Source organism: Solanum stenotomum, chromosome 9 (assembly GCF_019186545.1).
Source record: "Solanum stenotomum isolate F172 chromosome 9, ASM1918654v1, whole genome shotgun sequence".
NCBI lineage: Eukaryota > Viridiplantae > Streptophyta > Magnoliopsida > Solanales > Solanaceae > Solanum > Solanum stenotomum.
Window position 1 is genome coordinate 44,422,925 of NC_064290.1, and position 13,957 is coordinate 44,436,881.

General features: G+C 32.3%; 2 protein-coding genes and 1 pseudogene across 3 annotated transcripts in view; all 3 read left to right on the plus strand.

Moving 5' to 3' along the window:
• The first annotated feature begins 683 nt into the window (after window positions 1–683).
• LOC125875464 (F-box protein At5g07610-like) lies at window positions 684–2,402 on the plus strand. The gene has a single exon (XM_049556406.1). The coding sequence runs from the start codon at window positions 695–697 to the stop codon at window positions 2,075–2,077; it is 1,383 nt and encodes a 460-aa protein (XP_049412363.1). The 5' UTR covers window positions 684–694; the 3' UTR covers window positions 2,078–2,402.
• A 1,326-nt stretch (window positions 2,403–3,728) lies between these two features.
• LOC125877552 (uncharacterized) lies at window positions 3,729–4,900 on the plus strand (annotated as a pseudogene).
• A 3,193-nt stretch (window positions 4,901–8,093) lies between these two features.
• LOC125875466 (probable sodium/metabolite cotransporter BASS4, chloroplastic) overlaps window positions 8,094–13,957 on the plus strand; it is a 32,251-nt gene continuing 26,387 nt past the window's right edge. Inside the window, exons 1-2 of one of the 2 annotated variants that reach the window (XM_049556410.1) lie at window positions 8,094–8,354; window positions 13,012–13,111. In XM_049556410.1, the coding sequence (XP_049412367.1) occupies window positions 8,160–8,354; window positions 13,012–13,111 (295 nt within the window). In that variant the 5' untranslated portion in view covers window positions 8,094–8,159. The remainder of the gene's footprint in view (window positions 8,355–13,011; window positions 13,112–13,957) is intronic. The other variant, XM_049556408.1, reaches the window with a different exon arrangement.

Consider the following 13,957-nt stretch of genomic DNA (forward strand, 5'->3'; position numbering starts at 1 on the left):
AATAAATTAAAAGGGAATCCTTATTTGTGGTGGCGTCACGTTGACGGGTTTAGGGTTCTCTTTTATATCTATATATAATATTTAGATTTATTATCTTTCATTAGGATATTCATAATTGATATAACTCTTACAAAAATAAATTTATCTATAAATACTATATAATCAAAGAATTTTTCAATGAATATTTAAGAAATTATTTTTATTGCTGGAATTTTTATTTATAACTGATTTTTTATAAAATTTCTAAATTTAGGCTCGTATACCCTTTAACACTAAAAATATCCTTTAGCAGTTATATATAACTTTTCAATTTTAATTTGTTTATCTTTTTAATATACTATGTATTAAAAAGGAGTTTTTATAAATATATTTAATACTCCACTCCCTCCGTCACTTTTATCTTTATATCCGTTTTTCGAAATTTGATTTGATTAATTTTCAAAATTAAATTAGATTACGTTAGTTTGATATTTTAAATAAAAAATTCAGATATTCAAAAATTATACGAAAAATACAATAAATTACTACTTTTTTTTATATATTAATATGATGAGAAAATACATCATAAAATATTAATTAAATTTTTATAATTGACTCTAAAAAAAAACTACGACAAATAGAAGTGGACCATCGTAAACCAATTTGCCCCTTCCTTATCATTTTACTACTTATATAGAAAGAACGGTGGTACGACATGTACGCCGACGGGTCAATGTCGGAAATATCCTTACAGGGACTTTCCGGTGACCAGCCAGCAGATTTTCCGGCATCCTTACAGGGATTCTCCGGCAACCAGCCAGTAGTTTTCCCGGAATCCTCACAGGGAGTCGCTGGTGACCAGCCAGCAGTTTTTTCAGCATCCTTACAGGGAGTCTCCGGTGACCAGCCAACAGATTTTCCGGCATCCTTACAGGGAGTCTCCGGCAACGCCGATCTTTTATCGGAGATTCTCCTCCGGCTACCTTCAAAATCCCTTCTCCGATTCCAAGCCGTTTGTAAAGACTGGTTTTCGATCATCTCAAGCCGTACATTCCGGCAACTTCACTGCCGGAGAAAACTCACTTCCGGCAAAGTTGACGGACTATTCTTCTGCTGGTGGGTCTATGGTAATAACTATGTTGACTTTATTCCTCTCAATGGGATACCCAAAAAGCAAAGGGGTATGATTCCTTCAGCACTCAAAAATATTGCTAATTCTACATCTTCAAAAATTGAACAATTACATTCCTGTAATGGGCTGTTCTGTATAAGTTTCAATTTGGGTATTGAAAATCTTGATTATTATGTCTATAATCCTAGTACAAATCAGCATAGATTGATTCCACTCCCATATTTAGGTATAAAAGCTTATGAGATTGTTGTAATGAATTTGGCTTTTGATCCTATGGTATCTGATTGTTATAAACTTGTATGTGTGATGAAATTAAATGGGGTATATGAAATTTTTGTATATTCATCAGAAACTGAAGTTTGGAGAGATTGTATGGAGATGGAGATGGAGATGTTGAATCAACATTGTTTAGGTCAGGGTGTTTTCTTGAATGGTTGTATGCATTGGGTTAGTGAAATGTCGTCTTTCTTAAGGTTCGATTTGGATTTGATGTGTTTTAGAGATATGCCTAGTACTGATATTCCTGTTGGAGTGTTGAAAAGGAGTATAAGGTATTTTGGGGAGTCGGGTGGACATTTGCATCTAATTGAGGTACATGGGTTAAGGTCGATGAGTTTTGAAGTTCTTGAGATGGAGATTGATTATTCTAAGTGGTTTGTGAAGTATCGTGTTGATCTTAGTTCGTTGCATACTACTTATCCGTTAATGTTGAGTGAAGAACTTGATTTACTAGATGTGAATGGTCGTACTTGCAATGTTGTATCTTTGGTTGTCAATGATAAGGAAGATACAGCAAGGTTTTTGGTAACCACACCTGATGTTATCATTGAATATGATGCTCATCTTATGACTATCAAGGAGGTTGCGGACATAGAGATAGCAAAGATCCCTGTTATCTGGGAAGATGTTTCGGTGTTTGAATGGTATGATACACATCAATATGTTGAGACAATGGCGCGTGTTTGATATTGCTATGGTTTCTTGTATATAAGTTTGTTTACTTCAAGAAAGGAAGTGGTGATGGATGAACCATATTCATGTATATAAACGACGTGATCATGGTCACTCTGACTCATCATTGAAGACGCGCTTATGATGTTTGTGGTCTATTTGCTGGAAAGAAATCTTGTTTTTTGCATAAACTTCATCAGAGAATTGTATTTGTGCAGTTTGACTCCATCTCTAGTTGCTTTCTTCATTTGTAAATGTTTTGTAAAATTACTAGTTTCTCATGGATGTAATTGTCGTGTAAACGACTTGTTGTACATTGACAATTCAAGGTGGATGATATATATGATTTTATGATTTGGTGTGCTGCATATTCTGGGAGTTATTTGCTTTGATGTAATCTTACACTTCTTGATTCACACAAGTTTCATGATGTAATATTGAAGAGAAAATTAAGTTAACTTTTCTTCCCCTTGTACCAACAACATTTGAGTTTTACCATTTCCATTTATTTTTTTCATTATTTTATTGATCTTAACAAGCTTATCTAACATCATATTTACTTGTTTAACAATGAAATAATAAGTTATATAGAATCATGTGCTCTTGATCTCATGACAATTTTAACTATATCGATTTTCAGATAAATAACTTAACACTCATCGTGAGGCCAAACCAGTCATGATATGGTTTAACTCAGTGCTCTACTTACTCACTTGCTTAGATTTGTTTATTTTTCATAAATAACTTATAACAATTGTGAATAACAACGATGAAAATATGGCACAAGGGTTACTTCCTAATGTTATATTATCCAGGACCAACATTTCGTCATGAGGAACACTTCACCATTCGTTGATTAATGCAAAAAGAAAATATCGAAATGATACAATGGAACCCGACTTGAAGTATTTAAAATGAACAAGATTTACTTAAGGTATCACCATAAGTGAATGTTGGCAACAACTTCACGATGAATTTTGCCTATTATATTTAACAATAGGATTAAAACTTCCAACCAAGGATAAATAATTCCTGCAAATTCAGGCGTACCAAGCTACCCTATAGACATGATTGTTGAGTTGTCAATGACCCACTATATATTATTGTGCAGTTCATCATTTTGTCTGGCTTATGAGTTACGTATGGCTATGAGCCTGGCCAACAAAGTACAAAATGTGGCAATGTGAGCATCACAAGTGACAAGAAAATTTAATATTATATAAATAGTTATGTAATGTATCGATATTATATAAATTGTATGTATATATATATATATATATATATATATATATATATATGATATATAACTATGTATCAGTGATGCATATATATTTATAAATATTGTTTATACAATATTATACATATTGCAACAGTTCATCTTTGTCAATGAATTTTTTTTTTTTTCAAATTCCAACCAACTCAAATCTCTTCTAAGCAGTCCTAAAATTTAAACATGATGTCCTCGCAATATTTCAAGTCTTTTGATATGTTATTCACTTGAAACAATTCACGTGGGTGTTTTAACAACAAAAATGATTTATATAATAATAATAATAATAATAATAAGTAGCTAGGAGGACTATTTATAGAAAGAAAATGAAGGGCTTGTAAACATTAAGCCAAATTGGAAACTTCTCCCTTAAATGAAAATTCCGGTGGCCGTCAGATGGATTTCCCAACATCAGTTATCAAAGTCACTGGAAACACTGAACTCTTAACGGAGATTCTCCTCGGTCTACCTCCAAAATCTCTTCTCTGTTTCCAAACGGTCTGTAAAGATTGGTTATTCCATATCTCCATCCAAAGATTCCGGCTACTTCATAGCCGGACAAAACAAATGAGTTCCCTCAAAGTTGACGGACTCTTCTTTTGTTGGTGGGTATATAAAAAGAAGTACGTAGACTTTATTCCCATCAATGGAATGTCCGAAAAACAAGAGTATGATTTTGAAGCATACTACATCTTCAAAGATTGAACATTTGCATTCGTGTGGAGCTCCGGTGATGGAAATGATCAATTGTACTTTGTTTAATTATAATCCGAGTACAAATCAACGTAGGTTGATTCCACTTCCATGTACAATTACAAACCCTAGTCATCATGAAGTGATGGTAATGAATTTGGTTTTTGATCCTATGGTATCTGATCATTATGAAATTGTGTGTATTATGAAATCAGACGGGGATTACAATCAATATTATGTATATTCATCAGAAACTAGAGTTTGGAGAAACTCTACAGAGCGTACATTAAAGCAACAATATTTTTTTTTATCTCAGGGTGTGTACGTACTTGAATGGTTGTATGCATTGGGTTAGTGAAATATCGTCTTTCTTAATTAAGGTTCGATTTGGATTCTATGTGTTTTCGAGATATGCCTAGCACCGTCATTCCTATTTGAGTGTTGAAAAGGAATATAAGGTATTTGGGGAGTCTGGTGGACATTTGCATCTTAATTATTGAGGTACAAGGGTTTAGTTCGATGAGTTTTGAAGTTGTTGAGATGGAGCGAGATTGATTATTCTAAGTGGTTTGTGAAGTATAGTACTGTTGATCTAAGTTCTTTACATGTTACTTATCCGTAGCGAAGATTTTGATTTACTAGATGTGAATCGTCGTACTTGTAATGTTGTATGTGTTGTGGTGGATGATAAGGAAAAGACAACAAGATTTTTGGTGAGCACACCTGAAGTTATCATCGAGTATGATTATCGTCGTAACACAATCAAAGAAATTATGAAAATAGAGAAAGGAAAGATCCCTGTAACGTGGGAACAAGTTTCAGTGTTTGAATGGTATGATGCCCACCAATATATTGAGACAATGGCTTGTGTCTAGTGATATTTTTATGGTTAATAGATCTTCTTTAATAAGTATTTATAGTTGCTCGTTAGGAAGGAAATTAATTACAGTATGTATTTATATTTGATAGGTATAGATTATGAGTCAATTCATATATTATTTTATTTATTATATATTGTTTTATTTAGCATAATAATTACATCAATAATTAAATCTTACCTAACTGGTATCCTACAATAACTAATAACAAAATGACTCTATAAAGTAAAATCTAGTAATAGATAGACCACATCACATGCCTGTGTTATCATCGAGTATAATTATTCTGGCATGACAATCAAAGAAATTATGAGTAGGGCTGGACGACATAAAATATCAAAAATCAAATTTTCGAATCGAACCGAAATACTTGATAATTTAGTATGCGGTAATTATTGGTATTTGGTATGGTATTCGGGAGTAATATGTTAGAATTATGGTATTCAGATTTGGATTTTATATGAGATATTAGTACCATTTGATATTCTATTTCCTGAATACCAGATTATTTACTTAATAAAGGTCATATATTAAGATGTTCATTGCTAATTAGTATAAGTTCAAAGAGAAAGTTAAATAATATACATAAACAACTTAAACACACATGTCTTTTAGTTGTATCAATTTATTTTTTTAATGTCTTCTTACTTGTTGATATTCTATTATATCGTGTCTTCACATAAAAAATAGAAATAATTGGAGAAAGAGTATTAACTTTGTAATACAATCGGCTACAACTTCCATACGGTACGTGTTACCAAATACCGTACTGAACTGAAGTTAATTTACGAATTATCGAATTACAAAATTTAAAATTTTGATATTTAGTATCAAATTTTAACTATCAATTACCGAATTATTAAATTCAAAATTTGAGAATCCCGAACCGAATACGGAACGGCAACCCTAATTATAAGAATGGAGAAAGAAAGGATCCCTATAAAGTGGGAAGATATTTTAGTGTTTGAATGGTGTGCTACCCACACCTATATATTGAGACGATGACTTTTGTCTAGTGATATTACTAATTAACGTTAATTTCTTCTTTAATGAATTTATTTAATTGGTTAGGAAGTAAATCAATTATTTAGTAAAATTATCTTAATTAATATTGATAGATATAGATTATGAGTAAATTTATATATTTTTTTTAGCAGAGTACATTGAAATAATAAGTACATTAATAATTAAATCTTTACATAACTAATATTCTACGTTTATCAATAACAAAATATCTTTATAAAAATTTGGTGATAGATGAACCACATCACATGTATGCAAAGGAAAATCTTGTTTTCTCTTCTTAATAATGATAGATGGACCATATCACATGTATGATGTTTTCATCGAATATGATTATTATTTATCGTCGTATGACAATCAAATAGTTAATAATATGGATGAATCTTTTTTTTTAAATTACTTTTTTGGAAAATACTTTTGAGAAAAATCGTGTTTGATCAATAAATTCCCCCCAAAATTACTTTTTCGAAAACACTTTTGAGAAAATATACTTAGAAATAATTTTGACTTTGTAGTTCCATGGGAGGACCATACATTTGCATTGTGATCATATAGAACATGTAGTCATATTATATCAGTATTCAAATTTTTTTTATTAATCTAATTAAGTATAGTATTGATTGAAAATTTGAATAGGTACATTTTAATTTAATAAAAATAAAATTTAATTAATAGTTTTATGATAGATATGTAAAATAATCTTAATATTAAAATTAAAGTGCATTGATACTTGTCATTTTTCATAATTTGACTCTCAAAACTATTGTTTTTTTAAAGGTAGTCAAACACAATCCATTTATCAAAAACCCTTTTCAAGTGAATTAACCTAACACAAATTGTCTTCTTTTTTTTTCAAAAACACTTTTCTAAAAAGCTATTTAAAAAAGATATTTATAAAAATAAGCAGTTTTTAGTAGAAATGTCAAACAGACTCGTACAATCATGTACTAGGACTAGTGATATTTGTATCATTTTTGGTTGATTGGTGAGCGGTGTAATTATGTTATTAGAAGTTTTAGATTAAATATTGTATAATAATTTTTGAATGATGTATTATCTAATTTATTTGGATAATACGTAAATACCTTTCTAAACTGTGATTCAAAATTTTAGCGACACACCTAAATCTAACTAAAGTCTTACTACCCTTTTAATTTATGTTTAGATGGAATAAACATACCTCAAAAGCTGACATAGCAGTGAGAGTGTACATAGTTTTTTGAAAGCAAGTGAAGACCTAGAAAGTTGGACACATGCCCCTTTTTAATTGGTTTATCTATAATTAGTTAATAGGCATAATTATTTACATTAAAACTTATATATTTAACTATTTTCATTTCTTTCTTTGTAAAATATTTATTTTTATTTTTTCCTCACTTTAAATTTTATATTTTTTTCTCTTTCACTAGTTTCTGATCTTTTCACTTTTACTTATTTTTAAAAAATTATGTGTAATTTTTTAAAACAATTCATCAAAAAGTGTCCTTTAATTTATAACTTTTTTTATGTTTTATTTGATTTGGTTCACTTATTTTGATATCCGATCGAAATTAGCTTATTTTAAATACAATTTTGAATTGAATCAAAAGGAAAGACAAAGAAAATAATAAGAATAAATAAAATCAATAGAAAAAAGAGAAAAAAATAATGAATGAAGGTAAAAACCATGAAGAAAAAAAGGTTTAAATACAAGGCAAAAAAATAAAAATAAATTATTTGTATCGACTTAATTTAAATACAAGATAAAAGAAATACGGAGATTGTTTAAAAAAACTAAAAAATAATAATTACATATATGGCGGACGCGTGTGGTACAAATGCAGTCAATTTACTTGGTTGAATGTGCCACATCAATACAAAAGTAGCACGAAAATACAGAAAAAAAATGAGTAATATGATTCTGATTAAGTTATGATGCATGCTTTAATTTTGGTCATACTTTAGGGGTACATATGCATTATCTCATGAAATAATAATTTTATACCAAACTTATAAATTATGTTTTTAATAATTTTTAATATTTATAAGTGTATAAATGTTATGTCATGACTTTAAAAAGGTGAAATATGATTTTCAAAAAGAATTACAAAACACACTTTAAAAACTTCACCACAAAAATATTTGAAAATGTATTCACAAACCTAGCTTAGTGGGAATATATGTCATTTATAAACTTTTCCTCAACCATATTCTCAATCACCAATTGAGTGTACCGTTTTTGTGTTCACTCACAATGGCGGGGACTCTCCAAATTCTATTCCTCAATCCTCCGGTCACCGGGAACTCACTGTCTCGGTGCCGGAGTTCTCATCTTCCGACGACCCACTTCCCGTTTTCTGGCAACTGCCCTTCGATAATCAACTACAGGTTGCATCTTGGTTCGAAATTCAGTTCACCTGTTAGAGCCAGTTCACAACATTCAAATAAGGTGAATTTGCATTCCTTAGTTATTGTATGTTTTCTCCTTCAATGTTGGGGGCTATATTCAGTTTTTTCACAACTATAATTGTTACTATGTCAATTTCAATCCCACAAACATCCACTTATCTTATTCAGTTTTTCACTCACTTTGTAAGTGGCTGCTAGATAGAAAATAATTATCTTTTTTCCTGTATAAATTCAAATATACTGAAATTTTAATGAATTTTTTGTGCTTTTATACTTCAATTCGGTTCTAGGAGAGTTTATGTTTTAACAGTGGCATCAGAGCTCTAGTTGATCTTATAGGATCAAAAAGTTTAACTTACAATGCAAATGACATCTAACAACCTACCTTTTTAACTCCACCTTTTACTTTCATCAATAAAATTATCAAATTTGGTCTGTGAAGCTGCCAACTTTTTTAGAAGCCTATGACTCTGGGAAACTGTGACAGATGATTGATCAGTACCTGTTCTACCGGCAAATCCTACCATGGCTCAAATCAAATTCAACAGTGTAGAGAAGGCAAAGAAATCCAAAGTCAAGTCGCTTATGCAGAATTCCGAGGCATATTCCATGTTCTATAGAACCATTGATTGTAAAACAACAAAGGAGGCTTGGGACAAATTGAAAATAGAATATCAAGGTAGCGATCAAACACATGAGTTTGAGTCTCTGAATATGCAAGAGGATGAAACAATCAGTAAGTAAGCAGATCAAATCTCCTTAATTGTTAATAACATTAGGCTTCTTGGTGAAGAAGTTACAGAATACACAGACAAATGGATTGCGTAGAAAGTTCCTGTAACTCTTCCCAAGAATTTTGAATCTAAGATCTTCTCTCTTGAAGAACCCAAGGAACTAAGCAAAGTCTTATTAGATGAACTAATGAGTGCTCTTCAAGCACAAGAGCAAAGAAGGACTATGAGATAGGACAAGTTCACTTAAGGCACTTTCTCTGTGCAAAAACAATATTCTGGTAAAGGGAAGCATAAGTTCAATTAAAAGAATAAGGGAAAGCAAGATGGTGAAAATAACATTGGAGATGTAAAGGAGAAGTTCCCTCCGTGCAAACATTGCAAAAACTACACATTTGGAAAAGCACTGCTGGTGGTGGATAGTCTCAGCTATATGCGATAGCTATAAGAAGATGGGGCACATATCCAATGTTTACAAATAAAAAATAAAGGCCTCTAGAGCTTTGCAAATATAACTAGCAGAGGTTGTTGATGCACATGAGGAGTAACTCTTTGCAGGTTCATACTTTTCAACAAATGAATTCTCCAATTTCTTGGCTTCTCGATAGGGTTGCACACATCACTTGTGCAATGATGCGGGAATGTTCAGCTTCCTTGATGATACTTACAAATCCAAAGTAAAAGTGGGAATGGTGAGGCCGTAGAAGTCAAAGGTTGAGGTACAATTACTGTCTCAACAATCTCAGGTGTTTTATACACACTTGATATGATTCAAATTTATTGAGTGTTGAACAAATGTTTGAAAATAATTATTCACTGTATTTTAAGAATTGTGAATGTTGTCTCTGACCCTTTTGGAATAGAATTATTGTGTCAAGATGAGTACCAAAATGTTTTAGTTAATTGGGAGAAATAGCTGAGCATGCTTATACTAGTACTTCACAAACATGTAGAAACATATGGCACAAAAGGTTTGGTCACTTTAATCAGAGAAGCATCACAGGGATGACAAAAGTAGTTAGTGGAAAATATGCTTGAATTTCTTTCTAATGGTCAAGTTTGTGAAACTTGTCAGCAGGGAAAGAAAACAATACAGTCATTTCAAGCAAATCAACAAGCTAACCAAAACTTTAGCTCATTCATATGGACATTTGTGGCCCAATGAAAACAGATTCCATGAGTGGTAACAAATATTTTCTCCTTAGTATTGATGACTGCACCTGTATGTGTTGGGTTTATTTCATGAAGCTGAAGAGTGAAGTCTTTAACGTTTTTAAACAGTTTAGAGCTTGAGTAGAAACTTAATGTAATCTCACTATTAAAGCTTTAAGGTCTGACAATTGAGGGAGGAGAATATACTTTTACTCAGTTTGTAGAGTTTTGTAATACCATAAGTATAGAACACCAATTGGCATTACCATACATGCCACAACAAAATGGCGTTCTTGAAAGGAAGAATATGATTGTAATGGAGGTGACCAAGTGTTTTTTGCTTGAAAAAAGATCCCAAATCAGTTTTGGACAAAGGCAGTTAATACCTCAGTATATTTGCTGAACATATTGCCCACTAAGGCCTTGCAGGACATGACTCCAGATGAAGCTTGATGTGCGACAAATCATCAATAAACCATCCCTGACTCTTTGGGTGTATATGTTATTATCAAGTTCCTGTACCTAAGAGGAGTAAGCTAGACAACAAGGCTTAGAAGGCATATTTATGAGCTATGGTTCATCATCCAAAGGCTATAGTATTTTCTGTTTGAAGATAAAAAAACTAGTTCTCAACATAGAAGTGAAGTTTGATGAAGTAGCTACTTAGGATTGGAAAATTCAGGAGACCTTTTTCCTGATTTATTTTTAAAAGAGTAACCTCAAGTTGTAGAAGATGAACTAGTGGATGACGTACCAGTGCAGTGAACCAGAATCTTGAAAGACGACTATCAGTGGTGTAGTTTGGTTATATCTAAACCAACAAGCTATGGTGAAGCACAATTTTTTCCCAGGCATGGAGGAGAGCTATGCAAGCCGAATTAGACATGATCGAGAAAAATGGAACCTAGCAACTCATTGACTAGCCTAGAAATCTCAAGGTGGTTGGTGTAAAATGGATTTTCATGACAAAACTCAATCATGATGGCTCAATTTGCAAACATAAGACTAGATTGGTGGTGAAGGGACAAGCACAACAGTATAGTGTGGTTTTTCATTTCCTAGAAAAGAGGATTAGGTATATCTCTTAACGAAGGCCTTGTGTGACCTAAAACAAGCTTGGCACGAAAGGATGGACAATCAGCTCATCCAACTTGGCTTCAGTAGAAGTCAAAGTGAAGTTACTTTGTATGTGAAGTTCATTGGAGGTGAGTCCTTAGTTCCAATTTATGAGAATGACATGGTTGTGACAGGAAACAAAATTGAACTAATCCAAAGGTTCAAGGATGAAATGGAGAGTCTTTGAAATGATTGATCTTGGAGTCATGAAGTACTTCCTTGGCATATTGCTGCAGTCCAATGATGGATTTCTTATATGCAAGCAGAAATGCATTTCGGATATTCTAAATAGGTTCAAAATGCAAGACTGCAAGCCTGTGAGTACTCCAATTTCTACTGGTGTGAAGCTTGGCAAGGATGAAGATTTTGAAGAAGTGGATGACAATATGTATAGAAGCTTAATTGGCAGCCTTCTATATCCAACCACAAGTCGATCTGACATTCTATTTGTTGTAAGTTTGCTCTCTTGGTTCATGCATTTGCCTAGAGACACACACTTCATAACCGTTAAAACAGTGTTAAGGTATATAAAAGAAACCATCAAGTTTGGATTTTTTTTCCAGCATCTGCAGAAGTGACTATAAATCTGGTTGGTTACTCTGCTAGTGATTGGGGTGGCTGCATTGATGATTCCGGAAGCACTTCTGGATATCTGTTTTGTTTGGGCACAAGCTGTTTTAGTTGGAGCTCTAGGAAACAAGAAACTACATCTCAATCAATAGCAAAAGCTAAGTACGATGCTGTTGCATCTGCTGTGAACCAAGCTATCTGGCTAAGGAAGACGTTGAAGGACTTGGGCAATGAACAAACAGAAGCTACCAGGATCATATGTGATAACAAGTCAGCAATTTCAATCTAAAAAATATCCAGTATTTCATGGTCGAACTAAGCACATTTCATTTTATTAGAGAAGTTCAACAATTTAAGGAAGTTTCACTAAGTTACTGCTACAGGAAAGGTTTGAAAATCTGAGGTAAAGAATTGGTGTTTGTCACAAAAATGCCAAGGACAATTGACATTTTTACTTCCAACTTATTGTTTTTACTTTTTTTGCTTATTTCAGTTTACTGCATTCCTATTTTCTAGGAAAAGACTTGGTCAAATTTAGTTGCTTAAATTTCTGAAGATAGTGGTCCTTTATGGCTGTTAGTTGTATGTTTTCTTATTCCCTTTTTCATCAACTAATACGTATCTGTCAAAACATAATCTCTTCTAAAATTGAATGAAGTATAAAAGCACAAAGAACTCATTATAATTCCAGCATATCATTTATGAGTTCTGTGTTTTTATACTTCATTCAGTTTTAGGAGAGTTTATGTTTTAACAGATATGTATTAGTTGAGAATGTATTTTAGACATGTTAGCTATTTCGTAGTAAGTCCTATGCATTTTATGAGTGTTTTAGCCTTTCAGTGATTTTTAGGTTTAGAAAATATAGATGAACTTCTATCACTTTTCATTTGTGTTTCTATAATATTAGCATGAGATGAGTTTAAATGTAGTAACACGGTCAGTCATATAGCTGACCCCAACTTATTTTGAACCGGGCGTAGTAGTGTATGATCTATATGATAAAAGAGTTGTGTATTTGAAATTAATTTGGTGTTCAAAACTGCAGAAATCAACTTTAGATGGTTAATTTTGAATGAAGGGAGTAGGTTACGTTTCCTTGCTGATAAGATTTATGGTATTTTTCAGGGAAATGGTTGTGGAGACGATCTTCCTCGGGCTACTGCAAAAAACTCTGATTGGGTAAAACCACTTTCTGGTTTTGTATCCAACAATTTTTTGCCTTTAGGTCAGCTTATCCAATCTTCCTTGAGAGAATTTTGATATTGTGGACTGGATTTCAGATTGATATATTGTTTTTCAAGCTAGACGATGATGTGTGGCTTGGATTGAAGGGGAACTTTGGAACATTATATACCTTAATTGTTTAGTCTCGGCAGTGAATTTCGTTACTTTTGACCTGCCACTTTGAAGAAACATATCTTGATGGTTTCTTAAGTGTACCAATTTTGCTCTTTGATTTTTTCTTCCAGTTTCTTACATGAACTTAGAAAGACATGCATTGGAACATTACGTACTTCTTTAGAATAGTTTCTGGGAATTTCGTAACCCGGGTTTATGGACTTGGAATGTTGAAGTGTGTGACCATCTCATCCAAAAGCTTAAGCTATTAGAGAGAACACACTTTTATTAGTTAATTATTTATTCTCAACACGCCCCCTCATGTGCTGGCTTGATTCTTTTTCATGGGCCAAGCACGTGGAAATTCTTTTTAATTTTGGGTGGCAGTGAGATTCGATCTCAGGACCTCTACCTGCTCTGATACCATGCAATATTGTGTGTATTATCCAGTTAGTGAATCATAGGTGGTTCATTTACCTTTTTGTGATAATGATTCATATGTTGTGCTTAAGAGGATATATTTCTGGGAATGAGGTACATTTTAACAATTTGGGTCTATCCGTAGACAGATGATTAAGAGGGTGTTTGGTTTGGCCGCTTAAAAGTTGGTCAAACCTATTTTTAAGTCAGTTTTTTACTTTTGGAAGTTTTAGGCAAATATAAACATAACTTAAAATAAGTCAAAAAATGACTTAAAAATAAGTTAGGAAGTGTTTCACAATGTTAAAAATAA

What these genes read in the sequence shown, in the direction of transcription:
- LOC125875464 (XM_049556406.1), top strand. Translation starts at nt 695, where the DNA reads ATGTACGCCGACGGGTCAATGTCGGAAATATCCTTACAGGGACTTTCC.